At 39.3% G+C, this 23,788-nt stretch overlaps 1 protein-coding gene and 1 pseudogene across 2 annotated transcripts in view; both read left to right on the forward strand.

Moving 5' to 3' along the window:
- The window catches only part of TEC (tec protein tyrosine kinase), a 126,065-nt gene that overhangs the window by 34,285 nt on the left and 67,992 nt on the right, over window positions 1–23,788 (forward strand). For both annotated transcript variants that reach the window (XM_029946095.1, XM_029946078.1), the window contains exon 2: window positions 4,010–4,195. In XM_029946095.1, coding sequence (XP_029801955.1) covers window positions 4,058–4,195 — 138 coding nt within the window. In that variant the 5' untranslated portion in view covers window positions 4,010–4,057. The remainder of the gene's footprint in view (window positions 1–4,009; window positions 4,196–23,788) is intronic.
- Window positions 8,929–22,288, forward strand: LOC115286719 (annotated as a pseudogene).

Raw genomic sequence — 23,788 nt, forward strand, 5'->3', positions numbered from 1 at the left:
ATTCTGGCTCTCTTCTGACCTTGTTTCATGCATGCAGTTCTTCCTTTAACTCTGATTTTATTACCTTTTTAAAAAAAGTATTTTCCTTTTTCTGCAGAGTCTGTTTCCTCTAAGTTCCTTTTCTCCCCATTTGTTGTTTGACCTTGAATTCATATTAGAACCTTTCCTTCGTTGTTTGGTGATTCCTGGCTTTCTTTCATTCATGAATGGGGCACTAAAATGCAGTTGGGAGTTTGGTGCTTGTGAGTGGAACTTGCGGACTTGGGCTGCCTGGCCCATTGCTGGGCCATAGGAACTCTCCTATGTCTGTATCTGCAGACCTTTTCTCTTAGTCCAGTCCTTGTCCAGTGTTGTGGAGGTAGTGGGAGAAGAAAGCTGAGTGGTCTCAACATTGAGTATGCATGCATGTACAGCTTCAGTTAAGGCCCCCTTTGCAGGATGGTACTCCAGCCTCATCTGTTTGTAGTTTATGTCAGTACAGAAGCCTTCTGTTTCGTAGCCTTTAGAAAATAAACCTCCAGTTTCTCGCAGGGTTGGGAGGATTAGTCACCTAGCTATCTGGCACGGGAGAAGGGATGAGGGAACCTGTTTCAGACCTGCACACAATCCTTTTAAGTCTTCATCACCACTTACAGAGATTCCATGTTCTGCTGGTTCTTGAGCTATTTGGAGGCTTTACAACATGTTGTGTTGTTTCTGGGCTTTCTTCCAGCTGGAACTTCCACAGGTTTATTTTCTTTTCAGTTTCCAAAATTTTGTTGATATCTCCTGTCCCGTTTTCTATTTCCATGGGAGTTAATTCCTTAATGACAACAACAAAAGCAAAGGACTGATTTAATGCAATTAGCTAATGCTCATGTGCACATGCAACCTTCTATCTTCAGTTGGAAGTCTATATGAGGAGGATTTTCCTTCATTTGTATCTATGTGGGACTTTAGTAGTTTTCTTTGGCCAGGATTTCCCATTAACCAACGAATTATTAAAACAACAGAGAACTTTTAATTGTATGTTATGGAATATGGTGGAAGGAGCCTTTCCCATGAAGCCTGGAGACTTCATCTCAGCTCGGCTTGTGTGACTTTGGGCAAGTCACTAAACTTTTCTGAACCTCAGCTTCTTGGTTTATAAAATGGATGAGATAGATGATGGCTAACATTTATTTCAATTCAAGTGGTATGTTTCTGTGTATGACTATTAATATCTCCATAAATCATAAATCTATAAAACATCTCCTTTGTAAAGCCTATAAAATGCATTTAACATAATATATTTTCTACTACCCACCATGTTGAGACCTTTTGTTTCTAGAACTACAGATGAACCACACCCTTTTTATCCTCCTGGGCCTTCCAAAAATCTATCTTCCTTTTGGTAACTATGATATTATTCACTAGCCTAGGAACTACACATTTGCATATGGCTTGTTTTCCAGGGCATAGGTTGATTTTCTCACACAGTCCATTCTTTAAGTTGTCATTTCTTTGTTTTTAACGTTTACTTATTTACTTATTTTGAGAGAGAGAGCACGTGCATGTGTGTGAATGACTGGGAGAGGGGCAGAAAGAGAGAGGGAGAGAAAGAACCTCAAACAGGCTCCATGCTGTCAGTGCAGAGCCTATCTTGGGGCTCAGTCTCACAAACTGAGATCACGACCTGAGCCGAAATAAAGAGTTGGACACTTAACTGACCGAGCCACCCAGGTGCCCTTAAGTTGTCATTTTCACCCTGCATTGAAAATATGTTGTACAAAGATGAAAAGATGATTTCTGAAGAAGTGATATTGACATGTCGACAGTCATGGAGGGGAAGAATACTAAAATTTTCATTCAGAATAAGGAGAATCACCTGAGATACAAAAGGAGCAAGAGCTTTTCTCTGGAGCAAGAGTTTTTCTCTGACTTTTTAACTTAAATTGGGTCCATTACCCAGCTCTTTTTTGAGAGGCTGCCATAAACACCAAGAGTGCTGTAGTTAGTGGAAGAGCCCAACCTCTTCCTTTAGGATAATGGCTCTCAAATCTACCTGCATGTTAAATCATGATGCCCCGGGCCCCACCTTAGACCAACTGAATAAAAATATTTGGGTGTGGGTTTTGGACATTTAAAAATGTCTCCCTAGGGATTTAAGAAAATGTTTATTTATTTAATTTGAGGGGGAGGGTTAGGGTCAGAGAGAGAGGGAGGGAGAGAATTTGAGGCAAGCTTCTCGCTGTCAGCACAGAGCCTGACTCAGGGCTTGAACCCATGAACAATGAGATCATGACCTGAGCTGAAATCAAGAGTTGGACACTTAACCAAATGAGCCACCCAGGCACCCCACCCCTAGGTGATTTTAAAGTACACTTAAGATTAAGAACTATTTCCTTAGGAGCTTAGAATCTAGGTGAAAGTTAAAAACTATACATTAATTGCTATAGAATATGGAAGACTATGATGAGTGATACAGAAATCATGGGTGCATGAATGGGAAGGCATTTAATTAACTAGAGTCATCAGGAAGGCCTTCATCAAAGAGCTGAGTTTTAAGCTAGTGGAGTTTCATGCCAACTATTTTGACTGGGTATGGACTATTTGAAGAGCAGTGGAAGGAAAGATTGGATGTTAGGTTGTAGCCGGGTTGCGATTGTCCAGTGTCAATATGGGAATTTTTGCTTTATCCTGCAGGTGATAGGAAGGCTTTTAAGGAGTTGCTGAGGATTTCTGGTGAATAAAATGGCATGATGAAAGTGGTACCTTTGAAGATGGATCCGATGGGAATGAGGGGTGTGTCATTCGAACAGAGTGAGGCAAGAGCCTGTGGAAAGAAAGACCAGTTGGAAAGCTGCTATCATGGTCCAGATTATAATGCTCCGAGCTAGGAAAAAGGCAGTGGAATTTAAAAAATAACGATAGTAAACATTTGTATGGAATTTTCGTAATAAGCAAGTTCTTTCCCACTTTTCATTAAACCTCACAATAACTTTAGGGTATTTATCTCCATATTTTGTAAATGAAGGACCTGATATACAAAGGTTAAGCTGTTGTAAACCTTATAGACAGGGGGGTCCTAACTGGATGACTACAGGTAAGTAATAAGGAGTTGCAAGGGCTCTTCTGAGGCATCATATTGGATGTGGACACGGTAGAATCCCTAGTGGCTAACTCAGTGTCAAGGCTCTGGCTGTGTTGTCAGGTAACTCCTTATGTTCTCACATTGATTTCCGTTGCCTCTGTGGTTTGATGTGCAATGACTTTTTACAAATGTGTGGGGAAGGGAAGGGAATAAAAGACTGTTATCAATTTAATTCTATCAAATAAGAATTTTAATGGTTTTTAGATAGTTACGTTTTGTTGAATTTTAGAAGGCTTAGTGTAGGTGTGGGGGATCCAAATACAGGGCTGAGGACTTTGTCCAGATGTAGGTTAGCGGCGACCAGGTAGATTTCCTTTTCTCTTGTGGTTGAGATAGGAGCCGTAGGGAAGAGAACTATGGTGTAAACATTGGAGAACATTTTCACGGCAGTGGTAACTAGGATGTTTGGTCAGGATTGCATCTTTATCTGAGCTGGAGACTGACTCCTATCCATCACGGTTGTAACTCACTTTGTTCACAAATCCACCAGGTCTATGTACTCCTCTGTTTTGTACACCAGGATCCTGAGGCAATTTAACCTAAATTATCCGTGTATGTGATGAAATGTACTTTTTCATCTGAGATACTTATTCCTCTGCAATCAGATAACAGAAGATTGTGCCAGAAACCTTTGGATGCTGGGGAGGTACAAAGGAGTGAATCATCAGCTTTGCAAACCTTGATTAGATTTTCTTAGGAAATGCTGGGAGGAGGCTGGGGAGGAAGAGGAGGTTGAGGTTTCGTGCCCTGGGTAGTTTCAGTCCGGGTACATAGACTAACATTCATGGGTTCCAGCCATAGTGAGGGTAAATACTATTTTGATATTTTGGAATGAGAACATCCTTTGGAAAATTAAGATGTCACCTTTTATTTCAACTATTTATTTTCTCATTTTAGAGTACTGGGATCTTCAATGGCAGGAGACAGAGTGATCAGAAGACCGAGATGAGTTTTAACACTATTCTAGAAGAGATTCTTATTAAAAGATCGCAGCAGAAAAAGAAGACATCACCCTTAAACTACAAAGAGAGACTTTTTGTGCTAACCAAGTCCGTGTTAACCTACTATGAGGGTCGAGCAGAGGTAGGAGACAATAACAATTTATTCTGCTGCTTTCTGCATTGATAATAGTTTATAATGTTCCCCCCACCCAAAATCATATGGAATAAATTTTAGATTAATGAAGTTAAAGTAATAATTTTTTATCATTCGGATCTGAACAATAAAGTTTAGAATACGGTGAGAAATTTATTCACAAGTCTCATAATTCTGGTTTTGAGTATATGGGTATATGTTTTATATCAGCCTACTCAATTATCCTTTCAAGAAAACAGATTTCTAAATTGGTTTTATGGATTTTTTTTAAAGTTTTATTTTGAGACTGAGAGAGAACGCATGCAAGCACATGGGCAGGGGAAGGGCAGAGAGAGAGGAAGAGAGAGAATCCCAAGCAGACTCTGCACTGTCAGTGTGGAGCCAAATGTAGGGCTAGACCCCTCGCACTGTGGGATCATGACCTGGGCTGAAATCAAGAGTCGGACGCCCAACCCGCCCAGCTACTCAGGTGCCCCACATTGATTTTAGGTCCTTATGAAATTCTTTAAGTATATTGCATTCATGGATCCTTCTCATAAACTACTGTATTATGTATCAAAATCTGCTTCAGTACGTAAACACTGTGTCTCTGTCCCATTGCTTTATAGGAAGAGTTCTTCGTTATTAGGTGGAAATTATTTAAAACTGGTTAATGATTTGGTGGATCCAGCACATTACGGAAGTTGACCTAAGGCAGAACTCTTCAACCTTTTTTTTGTGTGTATGATAAGCAGTTATTGCAAAGTGCCTCTTATGGGAGGAGGGAGAGGTGGCTTGCTAAAAACCTAGTCAGTGATGTGGCATAGTGAGGCCTTAGCAGTTGCTTCAGACTCTAGGTTTACCACCAGACAAGGCAAGTGAGTGTACAGTTGCCTCTGGCCCACCATTTTCCTCCTGGCATCTTGGGAATGCATCGTCTAGTACTGCCGGTCCAGGCATGCTCCTCTTCCAGAAATCCTCTTGGATTCCAGGGAATGGCTGGAGACTGGGCTACCCCTGTTGACCACATGCTGTTGTCTAGTTGGTTATAGTAGATTGTTGGTGATCTTGTTATTTGGTTTTATTTTATTTAATTCTTTTTCACCTAGACTACCTTCCTTAGATCGATTGACTTACTATCTTTTGGTCGTTGTTTTTGTTTTTCTCCCACCTATGTCTCTGTGTTTTAGTTCCCCTAATTCAGAGAATATGGCATTGTTTCTTACTGGTTGTCCTTAACTGTGTTAATTTCTGCTATGGCTTGTCATTGTGACTTGTGGAATTTTGAAGGTTCATGTAATGTAGGACTAAAGTCCTTTATCCATGAAATGATGGAGACCCAAACTTGACAAACTCTTTTAGTCATAAAACTTGGCCTGAGATGAAGTGATTTTTAGTCTTTATTTGTCCTAGTCAGTGTGATTTTTTTTTTTTTTTGCATGTGTGTGTGCAGAAATGTTGTTTATCTATGTGGAGCAGTCCTGGTCCCTGCTGGGAGTGTTATGCAATGTATGCTATATGTGCTATATGTCATTTATTAAATCTGAAAAATATACAATTCCAAAAGAGTTTCAAGTGAGACCAGAAATAAGAATTATTTATTCTATTCTATTCTATTCTATTCTATTCTATTCTATTCTATTCTATTCTATTTTAGCCTATTTATTTATCTTGAGAAAAAGAGAGCATGCACACATTCCCAAGCACAAGTGGGAGAGGGGCAGAGAGAGAGGAAGAAAGAATCCTTAGCAGGCTCTGTGTTATCAGAGCAGAGCCTGATGCAGGGCTCAAACTCATGAACAGTGAGATCATGACTTGAGCTGAAATTAGGAGTTCCACTGCTTAACTGACTGAGCTACCCAAGTGCCCCTAAAATAGATTTAAAGAGAAAATAACAAATTTTTGCTTATGGTAATTATTTTTTATAATTAAAAAAATTTTTTTATGTTTTTATTTTATTTTGAGAGAGAGAGGGAGACAGAGAGTAAGCATGGGAGAGGCAGAGAGAAAGGGAGACACAGAATCTGAAGTAGGCTCCAGCTTCAGCTGACAACTCAGAGACTGATGCGGGGCTTGAGCCCATGGACTGTGAGATCATGACCTGAGCTGAAGTCGGCCACTTAACTGACTGAGCCACCCAGGCGCCCCATATTATAATTTGAATTTAATGTAATAAGTCTAAGAACAGAACAGGAATAGAACTGTGGAAGTGGTAAAACATGGTAGCTTCATAACCAGAAAATCCTCAGAGGCCTCAGAAATATGGACTGATACAGTTGAAGTATGTTGCAATTGTTAGGTCACTTTGAAGATGATAGCTATACAAGGTTAAAAGTGTCCTAATTGTTTTAGATTCAGTAGAATAGGGGGAACAGTGGAGCCCTTCTTATTTCAGAACCTGGCCCACTGTGTTGCCTGGGAGCAGTGTCAGCCTCCATGAGAACCAGACAGGCCAGAAGGAGGAGGTCGTCCCAAGATGCAAATGCTCAGCTTTGGACACTCAGCATCGAGGCCCACCTCCTTTCTGGCTGCTGATTGGTCCAGGCAGCCTGGTCCTGCTGTAAACCCCGCTCCAATGAGCTGGGCATGTTAATCCCTCCTGGATTCTTTTTCTCAGGGACAGGCGTTCACTTGCATATGTAGGACTTTCAGCCTGAAACATGGCTGCAGATTTGTTTGTCTCTCACAGTTAAAAATAAATCATTGTCCATATTAAAAAGTTAGGAATTTTAAGATAAGAATCAGAATTTTTGTAAAAATAAAAGTCTGACAAAAAAAAAAAAAAACTGGGCCAAGTTCCTGCACAAGAACTCTCTGTCTGGTTACTAGGTAAGCCCAGGAGCACCCCGTTGCGTTTCTTCCCTGTTTCGGTTAATGTGCTCAGTTCTTTGTTTGCCATGGATAAATATTCCAGTTTCCATTTCCCCAGTCCCAGAAGCTCTAATCCAAAAAGAGCTGTGACATGGGTAACTCATAAGAATCTATCTATCTATCTATCTATCTATCTATCTATCCATCCATCCATGTGTATATATATATGTATATACACATACATATATATTTTGTCAAAATCGAAGACTAGAGGCGAATTAGGAAAATCATAGGGACCATTCAGGGATTAGGATAAATAGCCCTAGAGATATTTATTTTAGTGGTTCATAATTCTGTTTTTAAAAAAAAACTGTGGATAGGCTATTGATTGACCTAGTCACTATGATTCCTAGTGTCTTCATGGAAATTAAGGGCCATTAATGTTTTATTAAAACTCTCAGTTAATCATAATGTGACTCAGACGTCCATCTTTCCCTGGGTCTCTGAATCCCAGCTCCGCCAACATGAAGCCAACAAGCTTTTCTTCCTATTAAATAATGTTTTTTGAAGTATACTAAGAAATTCTGTTCTAGAATAAGAAACTCAATCAAGCTGTTTCTTCCAAGTCTGATATTGGTGAAGTTGGATTTCAGTGTCTCCTGTGGGCCATTCTTTGCTTTGTCCTCCTTGTTCTTTGTTCTTTTTTCTTTTTTTAATGTTTTATTTTATTTTTGAGAGAGAGAGAGAGACAGCATGAGTAGGGGAGGGTCAGAGAGAGAGGGAGACACAGAATCCAAAGACAGGCTCCAGGCTGTGAGCTGGCAGCACAGAGCCCGACGTGGGGCTCAAACCCACAAACTGTGAGAGCATGACCTGAGCCAAAGCTGGACACTTAACCGACTGAGCCACCCAGGCGCCCCTTTGTCCTCCTTCTTCTTACTGCCCTCAGTTAGCTCCTATTTCTGAACATTCTAGTGAATGTTCTCTTCTCTGAGAAGAGATCTTCCTGGCAATTTATATTGTTTGCTCTTACTCATAATAACATAAAACATGGGACCTTGGGGCTTTCATAAGTGACCCATGGGTTAGACTCGCTGATGTACCAGGGGAGGCTCCGTGTGGAATTGAGATGGAATTCAAGGAAGAGCAGGACTGGAGCTTAAACAGGAAAAAGGTCTTTGGTGAGAAAAGGAGTAAAGAGATCTCTAGATGTTGAGATTTGGAATAAACAGAAAATTTCAAGTAATGTGTGAATCTACAGTTGTGATTAGCTAAGAAATGAGGAACTTGTTATAATTGGACTTTGGTACTACTAATTTGGTTGGTTTGTTGTCTGTAATACTGCTCCAGTATGGAAACTGGCAAATAGTTTATTAAGTCGAAGAGTAGGTTGACTGGTTTTTGTCAGGGGTCCCCAAGGCTGTCCTCAGGTTTGATGATTTACTAGGAGAATTCATAGTACTTGGACTATAGTTGTCCTTAAGGCTATGATTAAAAAAAATTTTTTAAAGGTTTATAGTGAGTGGGGGAGGGGCAGAGAGAGCCCTAGACAGAATCTGAAGCAGGTGCCAGGTTCTGAGTGTCAGCACAGAGCTCAGTGTGGGTCTCGAACTCATGAGCTGTGAGATCATGCCTGAGCCAAAGTTGATGCTTAACTGACTGAGCCACATAGGCACACTTTTAGGGATATGATTTAAAAAAATTTTTTTTAATGTTTTTTAAAATTTATTTTTGCGAAACAGAGAGTGACAGTACGAGCAGGGGAGGGTCAGAGAGAGAGGGAGACACAGAATCTGAAGACAGACTCCAGGCTCTGAGCTAGCTGTCAGCACAGAGCCCGACACAGGGCTCGAACTCAAGAACCATGAGATTATGATCTGAGCTGAAGTCGGACGCTTAACCAACTGAGCCACCCAGGCACCCCTAGGGATATGATTTTTGACCATGGAAAAAAACAGGTAAATTAGCAAAGGATAAATGTACTTGGGGCAAATCTATAGGAAACCAAGCACAAGCTTGCAAGAAGAGTCTTTTCTCAGTGGTCTTCAAAGTGTGTGCATAATTCTTCTAGCTCTCAATTGTGGCAGTAATGAAATGTAGTCTACCAAGAAAGCATGTTAGAGACTCAGCACCCAAGGTTTTCATTGGAAGTTGGTTACATAGGCACCCTTTGTCTAGCGTGTTCCAAATTTCCAGATTCCAGAAGGAAAGTAGGTACTTAGCATAAACCATATGGTTTGTTCAGACAGTTTAGGCATAATGAGCTATTTTTATCAGTGCTGGGAATAGTAGGACCTTTTCAAAGTCTGAGTTCCCAGATGCCAGCCAAGGGCTAACCTGGTAAAGAAGCCTTTCTCTAGGCCTCTAGGTCTCTAGGACTATTATGTTTACTCTTTTCTGCACATTAGTAGTAACAGTGACACAAATTATTGAGTGCGACATGCAGGCCAAGCACTGTGCTGAGTACTTTACATACATTATTTCCTTTATTCCTCAAAACAAATATCTTATTAGCTACCCCTACTTAAAAATGAGTGAGGCTTAGAAAACTTAAAAACTTATGCAAGGTCATACACTAATGGATTGCAGGGCTATTTCTTTAAAGCCTATCATTGAAAGAACCTTGATAGTCTGGGGAAAATTAGAAAAAAATCTATTAAATCTCTGTAACACAGATAGAATTTTATGTTAAAACTTTCTGACAATATTTTTATTTACTACCTACAGTTATGATTTTTAAAAAAATTTTTCTTTTTGAGAGAAGAAAACTAGCAGTAGGCAAGATTTTTGTCCTGGCTCTGCCACTATCTAATTGGACTTCATGAAACAATATTCTTCAACCCATATGACTCTCTACACTCTTAACTCCTCTTTTGTCATCTCTATTTCAACCCAACACATGTTCCATCTTTTACCAAATGCTATGAATTCTCCTTGCCTTCATCACAACCTTATTGCAGTTCCCAACTCCATTCTCTTGGCAGATTACTGCCCTATTTGATTCTATTCTTTGACTTAATCCTTTATTAATACAGACATCATAGGGATATTTAAAACCTGTAGTTTTGTGTCTTTTGTAGGATCTGGTAAAAACTCCTTAGCTTGGAGTACAGGGTACCTGATTCCATTTTTCCTTGTCTTCCCACTTTCCTTCCTCCCTCCACCTCCTGCTGCATCTTCGACCTGCTCTTTCACATTGTGCTTTTTTTTTTTTAAATGTTGTTAGTCTATTTGGAGGGATAGCTTCCTCTACCAGCCTGTGAGGATCCATTCCGCCTTCTATTTTATCCATCAAAAATGTATTGAGTGACTAGCAAATGCTCATCTTTTCAGACTCATCCCAATGCCTACCTTCTCTGAAGCCTTTCCTGTATCCCTCCCACCAAAGGTAGAATACCTCCCCCCTTCAGCTGTCTGCACTCTGTACATGTCTTTGTTGGTGGTACCTTGGTTACCCAGCTTTTGCTACATATCTGTGTCCCCCAGTGGACTTTAAGCTCTTTGAGGGCAGAACTCATAGCTTTTCCATTTTTGTATTTCCAAAAATCTAGTGCAGAGTTGAAGACTCAGTACATCTTGGCTGGCTGGAGGGATCAAGGGAGAGGTGGGCAAACCTCAAACTTCAGAAGCAGGCAGGACAGGTTTATCTTAAACATACATCATAAACAACCAGAAGGTTGTCATGCTGCTCATTTGTTGAAGAGTCAGGATTTGAGTCCCTCCTATAATGCCACAAGTGGCTTTCTTTATTTTATTCAAACATTCTTTGTAATGAGATGCTTGAAATTTTATTCTTTTACTCAGGTTAATTGTCAGGATGGTGAAGCTATCACTTATTAAGTATAATGGCGCATGTTTCTTGAATACTTTGGGTAATTTCTCTAGGGTCTTCTGGGTCAGAAAGGGTTTTTCTCTTGACCACCCCTGGGAACCTGGAAACTCTTAGTGATATAGAGATAAGAGCCTACTAAGGTTCTAAGTTGATGTGATGTGTGTCTTTTAGTTATATCTTTAGACTAGGTAGACCTCCCAGTGGGAAGCATAGGTTTACAAGGTCCGGCTGATCACTATCTGAACATGTATATTGCCTTGCACTTAGGATTCTGGGGAATGGATGTGGACTGGAAAAAACAGTGCTTTTACAAGTTGATTGGAAGCATTTACATCAGATTTTAGAGGGTAACTGTGTAGTTCACCAGCTTGTAGAAAGTGAGACAGCTCTAAATACTCCACAGACAGAACAGTAGTTAGTGTCCTAGGGGTTTGCTCGTTTGTTTTGGTTTGAGGGTTCTGAACTATATTAACCCATGAAAACTCATTTTCTTATTGGGAGTTGAGTTTCCTTGCTTTTGAAATTAGGTTGTATCAGCTTCTTGTCTTGTATCTCAGTTTCCTTTCTTTTGTCTCTTCTTCCACTTTTGATTCAGATCTATTTTCTCATTCTACTGTCTGGATCTGACTTTCCTCATTTTAAATGGCCGAGATCCAGGTCTGAAGTTCTATGATCTATTTACTCCCTTAATTTGCCAAGTTAATCTATTTTCATTTAATATTCTTCACTGGTTTCTTTTCCCACTAGGAAGTAGAAACTTATTTAAGACAGAAGAGGGAGAAGATATCATTCCTGAAATTTTGGGGCTAACTTTTTATTTTGCTGTAGTTTCAACTTACAGAAAATTTGGAAGAATAGTACAAGGAACTCTCAAGTAACCTTCATTCAGATTCACAAATTGCCCCTGGTTGCCTCATTTGCTCCATCATTCTCTTGGTCTCTGTCTTTCTCTTTACTTTACTTTATTTTATTTTGTTATTTTATTTTATTTTTAATGTTTATTTATTTCAAGAGAGGGGAAGGTGGGGGACAGAGAGAGAGACAGGGAGACCCAATATCTGAAACAGGCTCTAGGCTCTGAGCTGTCAGCATAGAGCCCTACCTGGGGCTCAAACTCATGGACTCTGAGGTCATGACCTGAACCAAAGTTAGACATTTAACTGACTGAGCCATGCGTGTGTCCTTCTGTCTTTCTCTTTAAATGCATGTTGTTCTCTGAACCATTTGAGAGAAAGTTGTAGACATTGTTGCTTTTACCACTAAGCACGTCTTCGGGTATTGCCTAGGAACCAGTCCCATTCTCTTTTATAACCACAGTATAATGATCAAAGTCAAGACATTTAACACTGATACAACACTATCATCGAATACAAGGTCCATGGTCAAATCTATTCATCGTGCCATGGATGACTTCATTGCTGCTTCTCCACTTCTTCCCTTTGCCAAGTTCCAAGATTGAATCCTGGGATAAATATTGCATTTTGTTGGTCAAGATGTAAAGTTTTTAAATGTCCATGGTGAGAGGAGGAGAAATGTATAGAAGAGATGCTGTTTTTTGTTACATCCTATTAAATGCCAGCTCTCATAAGAATACTCAGTGATTGTGTGTGAATGTCCACAAACACGAAGTCAGATTTAAAAACCTTTGCAGTCTGTTCTCTTTCTCTTATTCTCATGGTCATTGTTAGGAGCGGAAGATCCCCCTCCTGCCAAAGAAATTATTGTAGCCTGGTCCTCTAGGATGAGTACAAATCACTTATTCCAGTTTCCATGCCCTTCCACTTTTAGTTTTAACTTTTATTCTTTCATGTTAAACAGTTGTTAAGGATCTGGCTATGATAGGTGTGGTTCATTCACTCAAGTATCTGTATTACGATGAGATGAGGAATATAAGGAAAATCAGTATTTTGGCCCAGAAATGGTATAACCTAGTTTATCTTATTCATAAGACTTAGCTCTCAGCAATTTTTAGTGATATCAAAAAGTCAAATTTCCCTCAAAGTTTTGTTTAGCAGTTTTTCCACTGAATATATTCAAAAGATTGCCATAGACCCTGAAGGCAATCATGAAAAGAACAATCCGCAGAATGTTTGGAAATGGCATTATAGTTGAAAAAAATATAGGATTCCTCCCCACCTCTCTTTTCCCACCTGCCTATCTTGAAAGAAACTTCTCTTAATTGGAAATATGTGTAACTAGTGTACGGCCATACCACCCTGAACGCGCCCAGTCTCGTCTGATCTCGGAAGCTAAGCAGGGTGGGCCTGGTTTGTACTTGAATGAAAATATGTGTAACTTGTTGCTGTTTTTTTTAAAGCACTATATTTGATGTCATGATTTTTGTAACATGAGTTTTATTTTTCTCTGTTGCATCATGAGCTACTGGGTTGAGGATTCTTAGAAATCTTTGAAGCTACTTCTATAATTAGTGGTTTCTAGTAAATGTTTGTTGATGAAGATAGGTATCATAGCACGTATCCTGAGGGACAGTTAAAGAAGAGATCAAATTATATGAGTGGAGGAAGCTTTGGTGGCAAAAGCATAGATGCTGTAGATTTTAGGGGGTGGTGGAGGTTGAAGGGGTTGGAGACCTCCACTTGGCCAAGGGTTGGAGTAGGAGCAATGTTGGGCAGGGAGTGCCCATTCCATACAGAGAGGGCAGTGTGTGCAAATCCCATGGGGATGGAAGGGGGTTTGCTGTATTTGTGGAACCATTCTGTTCTAGACCTACATAGAATTAAATTTTGAGATGGGGGAGGGTCATAAAGAGAAGGAGAGACAGAGAGCAGTCCACTTTCAGTGTGAAGCCCAACTCAGGGCTTGCTCTCATGAAATCAAGAGTTGGATGCTTAACCAACTGAGCCACCCAGGTGCTCCTAGACCTATATAGATTTGTATACTGATAATTACCTGTACAAGTGGATAATTGATTTGTTAGAAATAGAGCTGGGAGGCATTTAAAATTTTCATTTATTTATGAGAGAGAGAGAGAGAGAGAGCATGAGTGGGTGAGGGAAATGGGGGCAGAGTCAGGGAGGGAGGGAGAATCCCACGATGTGCAGAGAGAGAGAGGGAGACTGACAGAGAGAGGGAGTACAGAACCCGGACTGGAACTCATGAACCGTGAGATCGTGACCTGAGCCAAAGTTGGATGCTCAACTGACTGGGCCACCCATATGCCCCTGAAAGTGTTTTAAAGAATGACCCTTCATCCCCAGTTTTCACTTGTGGGAACTGGAGATAAGGAAATGATCTGCTTGAGTTCACCCAGTAAGGTAGTTGCTAAGCCTGGACCAAACTCAGATGTGAATGTTCCCAAGTTAGCCTTTAATTGTATTATCTTAGTTCTGGTAAGGATGTAGTATTTGAGTTGTTAGGTAGGTTAGAGCACTTACAAGCTTGTACCATGTGGCTGTTCACAGACTAGGCACTATCTAGTGTCTCTTAGAATGCCTTTGCCTAAAAATACTAATGACTTCTCTGCCTTTGAAGTTTTGCTCTTGTTGCACCTAATAGTTCCTTTCCTTTATCTCTAGTCTTCTCCTCCCCTGCCCTCAGAGGTTATAAATGCCTTGCCCTTTTAAAATTACTGTTATTATAATAATAATTATTGGTAGTATTATAGTCTTTTTCTCACAAACTACATAATAATCACCTTGAGGGCAAAGGAGAAGCCTATCCCACAATGCCTTGCACAATGCCGTGCACCCAAAAAAGTCTTTGTTGGCAATAATTACGATGGTGATAGTGTTTGGGGGGAGCAAAAATGTCTTTGGAGACATTGTGATAATTATTTCTCTTGCAATTTTGTTTCATTTTATTTTTTTTAGGACATACATTATTTAAGTTTAGAAACAAAACTGTGTTCTTATTTTGTATTTATTCATGTCATCCTCTCCTCCAAACTAAAATGTGGACATTATCTTAAACTACCAGAGTCTGAACTGTCAGAAGTCATACAGCAATTTGAGAAAGTGAAACTACATTTTCATTTGTTTCTAGGTTGTTTAGGACATGCTAAGTCTAAGTCACTGGTTGATACTGGTCAAGTACGCATGGAGAATTATCTGCAGAAGGGAGCTCAGAGACACCTCTCAGCAATTTATTCTCTGACTCTTAGAACTCCTGCCATTATTGGCCTTTGGATTTTGTGAATATGCTGTACTTCTGAGATAAAATATTAAAGTTTGATGATTACTACTTCAGATAATTGAAAAATTATTATAGTCTTATTACTAAAGCTCATTGATCTTTTTAATTTTTGAAAAAATATTTATGTTTATTTATTTTTGAGACAGAGAGAGAGAGAGAGAGAGACAGTATGCGAGCAGGGGAGGGCCAGAGAGAGGGAGACACAGAAGCTGAAGCAGGCTCTAGGCTCCAAGCTGTTAGCACAGAGCCTGTCATGGGGCTCGAACTCAACAAACTGTGAGATCATGACATGAGCCAAAGTCAGGTGCTTAACTGACTGAGCCACCTGGGTGCCCCTACCTTTAAAATTTTTAATCATAGAGAATTGCTTATAATAGTTGCATGCTTCTATATTACTAAACACCTAAAATGAAAAATTGCACCAAATATAGTTGTTTGTTAAATAAAATTAAACAAATAACTAAGAGACTTAAATGAAATCTCCCAGTGACTTTTAATAGATCTTGGGAAGGGAATTCCCCCTTCCACCAATTATCCTGGTCGTGTGAGAAAACTTTTTTCCATTCTATCTTTATTGCATGAAATCACATAGGTATAGCTATTTCTTAATTATATTTGCTGCAGCAAAAAGGAACATGAAGAGTTATAATTCCCGACTTGTGAGATTGTAACATGTGAATTTTTTTCATTTTAGAGAAATACATAAATTATATATATAATTATTTATAAATTCTATCCTGAATCGTATATTTATAACTTATAGAATATACAGATCATAAAGTATTATATATTTATTAAATCTGTATTAATATGATAATTAATTAATTAATTAATTTTCTGGTAGAAGAGGGGCCATAAGTCCATACATTTCTATTTGATATATGGGACTCACATCATTTGTTTTAGTTTATTCATTATTTGAAAGATTTCGTTTTTTTTTTTTCACGCATGCAAAAGCAAAGGGCTTTATTACGAGTTTAGACTGGCCGAGCCTAAGCTCAGGCTCACAGACGTCATCAACGCAGTGGATTCATGCTGAGAGCCTATTTGAACGATTTCGTGAGTGTGTATCGTGTGCTAGAGATGGAGGAATTAAGGCATGCAGGATTCTGGCTCTGTTGCTTACAGGCTGGTTGAGTGTAGTTTTACTTTCATGGGTTCACAGTGACAGACTTTATTATGCTGCGTCCTCTGTGCTGGGAAGCTGGAGTACTCATCCTCGTGTTTGCCCTTACCTGTGTGTTGCTGGAGTACCTGGGACTCTTACACTTCACTTGCCCTTGGGTTTCCAGGTGTGATATGCGGTGGTTGAACAGACGGGATTTCAAGGTTTCCTTCTGTTGTTAAATTTTAGTTGGCTTAGATTTCACAAAAGTACAAGTGTTTTGCATACATATTGCAACGCTCTGTTCTCACTAGCATCTCCATAAAGTGTATCTGCAGATAACCAACAAATTTATCCACCATTTACTTTACAAGTGAAGAAACTGGGGGGCAAAGTCAGGTCACTTTCTCTGAATTGACAGCCCATTCGACTAGGTGAGCCAAAATGCCTTATCTTTCTGGCTAATGTGCTGTCTGTTAAACCACATTGTGCTTCTGACCACAGAGGGGGACTTCCTTGAGTATAACTTCACTGGCCACCTATATACAAAGTTTCCTTCCTCTTTCCTTGCTTTGGCTCTATGTATCAGACCTTGAGAAAGGAGTTCTTTTAACGCTGCTGGTTTGTGTTTCTTTTTCCTGTGAGTCGGAGTCCTCACATAGAAGTAAATTAAAGTTTGTGGAAGAGAGAGACCTATGGGAAGAAAATATTTCTGTGAGTGGTTATATGAAAGAGGTTGAAAAGGGTTTTGTTTAGATGGTAACCCTTAAGAACTTTAAAGTGGGTTTGGTTAAATAGTTCATCTCATATATACTTGAAATGATTCTTCACAGAAAAAAACTCACAGGTAACTCAATTAAATGTGAATTAAATCACTCATAGATAATCCCAACGGTAGAGAACAGTATCATAGCTGGAAAGGACCCCCTATAAATCTACCATAATATATTGTTAAGTTGGTTTAACATTTTTATGAGTTAAGTAAGTGGATATTTAGGTTGATTCAGTCCTGACTAGGATTGATTATAGTACAACATCAAAATAAATGGTACAGATTTGAATTTTCTTGGAAAAAGATGAGTAGCTTTATGTGAAAGAGCAAATATGTAATTCAGAATTTTTCTTTTTTTAAAAGATGTTTATTTCTGAGAGAGAGAGAGAGAGAGAGCGAGTGAGCGAGCGAGCACGCAGCAGAGGGACAGAGAGGGAGAGAGAGAATCTCAAGCGGGTTCCACACTGTCAGCACAGAGCCCAACGCGGGGCTTGAACTCATGAGGCATGAGATCATGACCTGAGCTGAAATCAAGAATCACATACTTAACTGACTACCGAGGCACCCCATAATTTTTCTTTTTAAGTTTTATTTATTTAGGTAATCTCTACATCCAACATAGGGCTTGAACTCATGACCTGAGATCAAGAGGTATATGCTCTTCCAACTGAGCCAACCAGGCATCCCATTTTTTTTTTTTTTGACAGGGTTATTTCTTTCATTTTCAGATGTCACATTTAATCAGTTTCTAAAGATGCATGTGATGACTGAGATATCTGTAGGAAACAAAACCAAAATCCATTGGATGAAGTAATGTGTTTCATGAGGCTCTGGAATCAGTTTATTAGCAATTTTCTATTCTCAATTATAGGGAACTTCAGTTGTCGTTTTAGGGTCATTTCCAAGTTAATAGAGTTTCTGTCCATTAGAGAGTGAGAGATTAACACTATGGACTCTGGAGCTAGATTATCTGGGTTCACATCCTGAATTTGTTACTTTTTAGCTGTGTGGCTTTGGACAAGTTACTTAATCTCTACACCGCATTTTCCTCATCTTCAAACTGGGGAGAAATTGTCCTCCTAGGTTTTGGTAAGGAGTAACTGGATCGCTGTATGTGAAGTATTCAGGGCAGTTCCTGGCAAACAGTAGGTGCCATATAAGCCCCCTCTGATTTTGTTATATAGCTCTACATGCAAGGTATGTTGCGTTGCCACCCACTTTTTTCTTGGTTATATATGTGTATCAGGGTTTTTGCTCTTGAGTCTGGCTTCCCCAGATCTAGACATGTTTGCACTGAGTATACCTGGGTCATTCTCCTGGGACTGCAGGGGATCTACTCTTTAAGTTGATCTCTGTTGCTTGCAGTCCGCTACATTGCGGGGTTCTGGTAAACCAGTGGAAATGCATGCCTCAGAGTAAGACTCGTTCACGTTCCACCATCTCTGAGCCTGTGCTGGTAGAGCTCTCACTGGGGACTGTCGGTTCTGAATGTTTTCCTCTGGATGTTTGTCAGTGGAGCACATGGCAGGGTACTGGCTGTCACAAGTGTGGTGCTACTTCACTGTGACATTTTCATACACCACAGGTGGATCTACCATGAAGTTAAAGACATGTGACCGTTAGAGACTTTTCATTCCAGAGCCCTTTCTAAGGTTCCGGAAGGGACCCTAGTAGTTTTGTATTCATAATTTTGCACTTAAAAAAAAAAAAAGGGAGAGAGAGCCTTCTTCTTAAAGTGTACAAGCTCTGGGCCACTCAAAACCTTGATCTGTTTCTACAGAGCAAAAGGACTTTATTTGTCCTAATATCTGACAATATCTATAAATTCTGCCAGTGAAATACTCCCAAGCACCTCCATTGTAAACCACATTTGTAATTGGTTTCTCTTCTAAAAAGTCTTTTTTTAAAGAAGAAAGAGACATATATCTACTTTAATCTGCTTATTTCCTTTAATACTTTCAGAGTTGCTTGTTAAGGTACTATACATTTTTCTAAGTTTATTTATTTATTTTGAGTGAGCAAGCAAGCAAGAGAATGTGCTAGTAGAGGAGGGGGCAGAGGGAGAGAGAGAATCCCAAGCAGGCTCCTCACTGTCAGCACAGATCCTGATATGGGGCTTGAACTCCTGAACCATGAAATCATGACCTGAGCCGAAATCAAGAGTTAGATGCTTAACTGACTGAGCCACCCAGGAGCCCCAAAGTACCATACTTTTCTTGGTAAATGAATTCCTGAGTGTTTTATGGTTATAGTTAATTCTTGTGAATAGGTTCTTTTTCATTGTATGTTTGTTGTAATTAGGTATTGTTAATAAAGAATCAAGCTCTTGATCCTTATAAATCTATTTTGTAACTGACCAGTAGACTATGCTATTTCTAAATATTACATAGAGGCACAATTTCCTATACCAACTTTGCTATAAAGAGGGTTATTTTCTATTAAGTTTAATCCAAATAATGGGAAGAAAGCAATTTTTTTAAGTTAAAAATAAAAACATTTTAAGTTCTAAGTGGGAATACTCAAAAGGGTAGGATTAAATCCTTCCTTGCTGAGCAAGTTATAAAGTGTGTGTGCTGGAGGAAAGTACTGATGGGGGACATGGAGAAATGTACATAACCAATAACAGCCAACTTTCTGAATCGACTGAAATATAAAATTTAAAAGCGGAGACATCAAGATTTATAATTCATAATCACTGCCAATTGGTGGAGTGAGATTGAAAATAAGCCATTTGACTTAGAAGCTCCCCAGACACCTCTACCTCAATTTTCTAGCCAAATAGACAACAAACGACAACAAAAACAAAAACAAAATGCCTCTTTTTACTTGGACCAATTAAATGCCTCTCTTGTGATGGATACTATTCCAAGCTCTGAGGACACAAAAACGTATGTAACACAAATGTCCTGCTCTCATGGAACTTATATTCTAGAGGAGAAAGGCAGCATACAGACATACCAATAAATATTTCCCACCTTGACAAAAAGCAAAGCGGGGTGGGGGGGATGGGGACTTGCATGCCTGTGGGTTTTCTTTTTCCTTTTTTTCCCCCTTTCTGTCTTTTTTTTTTTTTTTTTTTTTTGGTGGCAGTCAGGGAATGGAGATCTTAAGGACAAGACAGGCCTGGGGGAGGGGAAGCACTTGAGGAGGGGAAACCAAGAATGTAAGGCATCAAGAAGGGCAGATGGTGTTCCCTTGCTCAAGGAAATCCAAGAGGCTGAAATGGAGTGGAATGGGGTGTGGTGGTGGAGGAGGCCAGACACCTTTGTGGCCCATGGAGAAGACTTTGGATTCTTTTGTTTTTTAATGTGATAGGAAGATTTTGGAGGGTTATGAGTGGGGAGTGACAAAATTTGGCCCTTCTGTTCATGTACTTCAAGATACTGGGACAGAGTGGAGCATGAATTGGCAGGGAGAATTGGCTGTACCACCCAGTTTGACCCTGGGGGGGGTCATTTATCCTGTAAGTGCCCCTGGTTTCTACCCTAAAATGAACAAATTCACCAGAATCTTTTTCATGGCCAAATATGATTCTCAGATCTTAAAATAGTTATTAAATATCCACATATATATTGGCAATGGTTATTGACCCTCCCCTCCCTACTTTCTTCTCAGACCTTGGGACTTCCCTGTTCTCAACCCTGAGCCTCACTCCTGCCTCTGAGCAAGTGTGTGCATAGTGGTGTTTCACTGTCTTTTCAATCTGCATTTCTCTGATTACTTATAGAGGATGAGCAAGTCTGCGTATTTACATTGTCCATTGGCATTTACTCTCTGTTGAAGGGCACATTTGGATATTTTTCCTTCTTTTTTCAATTTGAAAAATTTCTTGCTTTTTGGTAAAAGATACATTTATTCTGAATCAAACTCATTGTTCATATATTCATTGCAAATACTTGTTTGTACTTGGTGGCTTGTTTTTTTTTATAATGGTAAAATAGACATAGAATTTACCATCATCACCATTTTAAACTGTACGGATCAGTGGCAGTAAGTACGTTCATCACTTTGTGCAAAAATCACCACTCTCTGGTTCCAGAGCTTTTCATCATACCTAACAGTAACCTTGAGAAAATTCTGTGTGTACTTGGATGGAATTCTGGTGCTTTTGGATGGGATGTTAAGTTTATCTGGTCTGTTTAAGGCTGATGTTCTCCTATTGATTTTCTGTTTGGATGCCAGTAGGGTATTAAAGACCCCTATTATTATTGTATTTCTGTATATTTCTACCTTTAGGTCTGTTAATGTTTGCTGTATAGATTTAGGTGCTTCTACGTTGGGTGCATGAATATTTACAAATGTTATATCCTCTTGTTGAAATGACCCCTTTAACATGCCCTTCTTTGAGTCTTATTATAGCCTTTGTTTTAAAGTCTGTTTTTTCTGGGACACCTAAGTGGCTCCATGGGTTGAATGTCTGATTTTGGCTCAGGTCATGATCTCACAGTTCTTGAGTTCGAGCCCCGCATTGGGCTTGTTGCTATCAGCACAGAGCCTGCTTTGGATCATCTGTCCCCACCTTTCTGCCTTACTCTGCTTGTGCGCTCTCTCTCTCTCAAAAAAAAAATGAGCATTAAAAAAAGTCTATATTTTCTGAAGTAAGTATAGCTACCCCAACATTCTTTTGGTTTCCATTTTCATGGAACATCTTTTTCCATCCCTTCACTTTTAGTTTGTTTGTGCCTTTTACATCTAAAGGGGTCTCAGGACATCTGGGTGGCTCAGTCGATTAAGCATATTCTTGATTTCCTCTCAAGTCATGATCTCACAGTTTGTGGAATTGAGCCCTGCATTGGGCTTTGCACTGACAGCCAGGAGCCTGCTTGGGATTCTCTCCCTCTCTTTCTGCCCCTCCCCTGCTTTCTCTCTGCCCCTCCTCTGCTCTCTCTGTCTCTGTCTCACTCTCTCCAAAATAAATAAACAGCAACAAAAATTGAGTCTCTTGGCCTCAGTCACTTGACCCACCTCTGAGGACTCAGCAGCACCCCACTTGAGCCCCCTGGCTGCCCAATGCCCTGTCTTGTGTGCCCATCTTCTCCCACCACCACCTTCCATGGGCCATTTTCACCAAGGAAAAAGAATTGTATCTTATATCTGCTCTCTGGAATCTCCACTCTTTTAACCCCTTTGCTGATATAAGTAAGGGTGATAATCTGTTTTCTGCTGAAGATTATATCCATATAAGAATTCATCAGAATTATTACTGCCCAAGGGATTGCTGATGATTATGATACAAAGAAACTAGTGAAGGCCTTCAAGAAGAAATTTACCTGTAATGGTACTATGATTGAGCATCCAGAACATGGAGAAGTAATTCAGCTACAGAGTGGCCAGCACAAGGACATATGCCAGTTCATAGAGATTGGACTGACTGAGGACGACCAGCTGAAGGTGCATGGCTTTAAGTGCTTTTGGCTCACTGAAGTTTAGTGAAGCTTTCCTCATGATGAGTAGAATTTCCCATCTCTCCCTTGTCACAAGTTTAAAAAATCTCACAGCTTATATAAGTAATGTAACCATTTGGAATCTACTTTCAACTTGGACTGGCATAACTCCACTCAATGAACTGAAGAGAGCCAAAAGGAAAAAAAAAAGTGAATCTTCTCTAGGCAGCATATAAATGGGTATTTTTTTTTTTTATTCTTGTAGCCACTCTGGGTCTTTTGATTGGAGAATTTAGTTCATTTATACTTAAAGTAATCATTGATACATATATTGCCATTTTATTAATTGTTTTCTGGCTATTTTTGTAGTTCCTTTCTGTTCCTTTTTCTTCTCTTGCTCTTTGTGGTTTGATAGCTTTAATGGTATACTTACATTCTTTTCTCTTTATCTTTTATGTATTTTTGCATTGTGATTATCATGAGACTTACATATTACATATTACAGCTTATATCTATAACAGCCTATTTGAAGTTGATAACAACTTAAGTTTGATCACATTCTAAAACTCTACATTTTTACTCTCCCCCTGTGCTTTATGTTTTTGATGTCACATTTTACTCTTTTTATCTTGGGTATCCTTTACTAAAATAATTGTAATCATAGTTATTTTTTTTACCACACTTGTCTTTTAATCTACATACTACCTTTTTAAAGTGATTAATCCACTATCTTTACTATATATTTTTCTTTCCAGTAAGATTTATTTGTTCATATGTTTTCTTATTCCTAATTAGTGCCCTTACTTTTCAGCTTAGATAAGATCTTTAACATTTCTAAGGCCAGTTAGTGGTGGTTAAGTCCTATGCTTTTGCTTGTCTGAAAAACTCTATTTCTCCTTTAATTGTAAATGATAACTTTGTTGGCTAGAATATTCTTGGTTGGAAGGTTTTTTTTTTTTTTCAGCTCTTTGATCTTATTGTGCCACTTCATTATGGCCTGTAAAGTTTCTGCTGAAACAAAAATTTTTTATTGCTGCTTTTAAAGTTCTTTTCCTATCTTTAACTTTTGACATTTTAATTGTAATATGTCTTGGTGGGAGTCTCTTTGGATTCATGTTATCAAACTCTGGTCTTCCTGGTTCTGGATATCTGTTTCACTTCCCATAATAGGGAAATTATTAGCAGTTATTTCTTTAAATAAGATTTCTGCTCCTTTCTCCCTTTCTTCTGCTTTCTGGGATTCCTATCATATGAATGTTCATCCACTTGATGTTGTTCCATAAGTCCCTTGAGCTATCTTCACCTGCTTTGATAGGGTGACTTCCACTTCCTTGTCTTTAAGTTCACTAATCTTTTCTTCTGCTTCATCTAGTCTGCTGTTGAACCCCTCTAGTGTATTTCTCAGTTCAGTTATTGTACTCTTCAGCTCTGTGACTTCCAGCTGGTATTTTTGTATTTCGCCTATCTCTTTGTGGAAATTTTCACTGGGTTCATCCGTTCTGCTCCCAGTTTGGTGAGCATCTTTATGACCATTACTTTGAACTCT

The sequence above is a fragment of the Suricata suricatta genome, chromosome 1, assembly GCF_006229205.1.
Source record: "Suricata suricatta isolate VVHF042 chromosome 1, meerkat_22Aug2017_6uvM2_HiC, whole genome shotgun sequence".
NCBI classification, from domain to species: Eukaryota; Metazoa; Chordata; class Mammalia; order Carnivora; family Herpestidae; genus Suricata; species Suricata suricatta.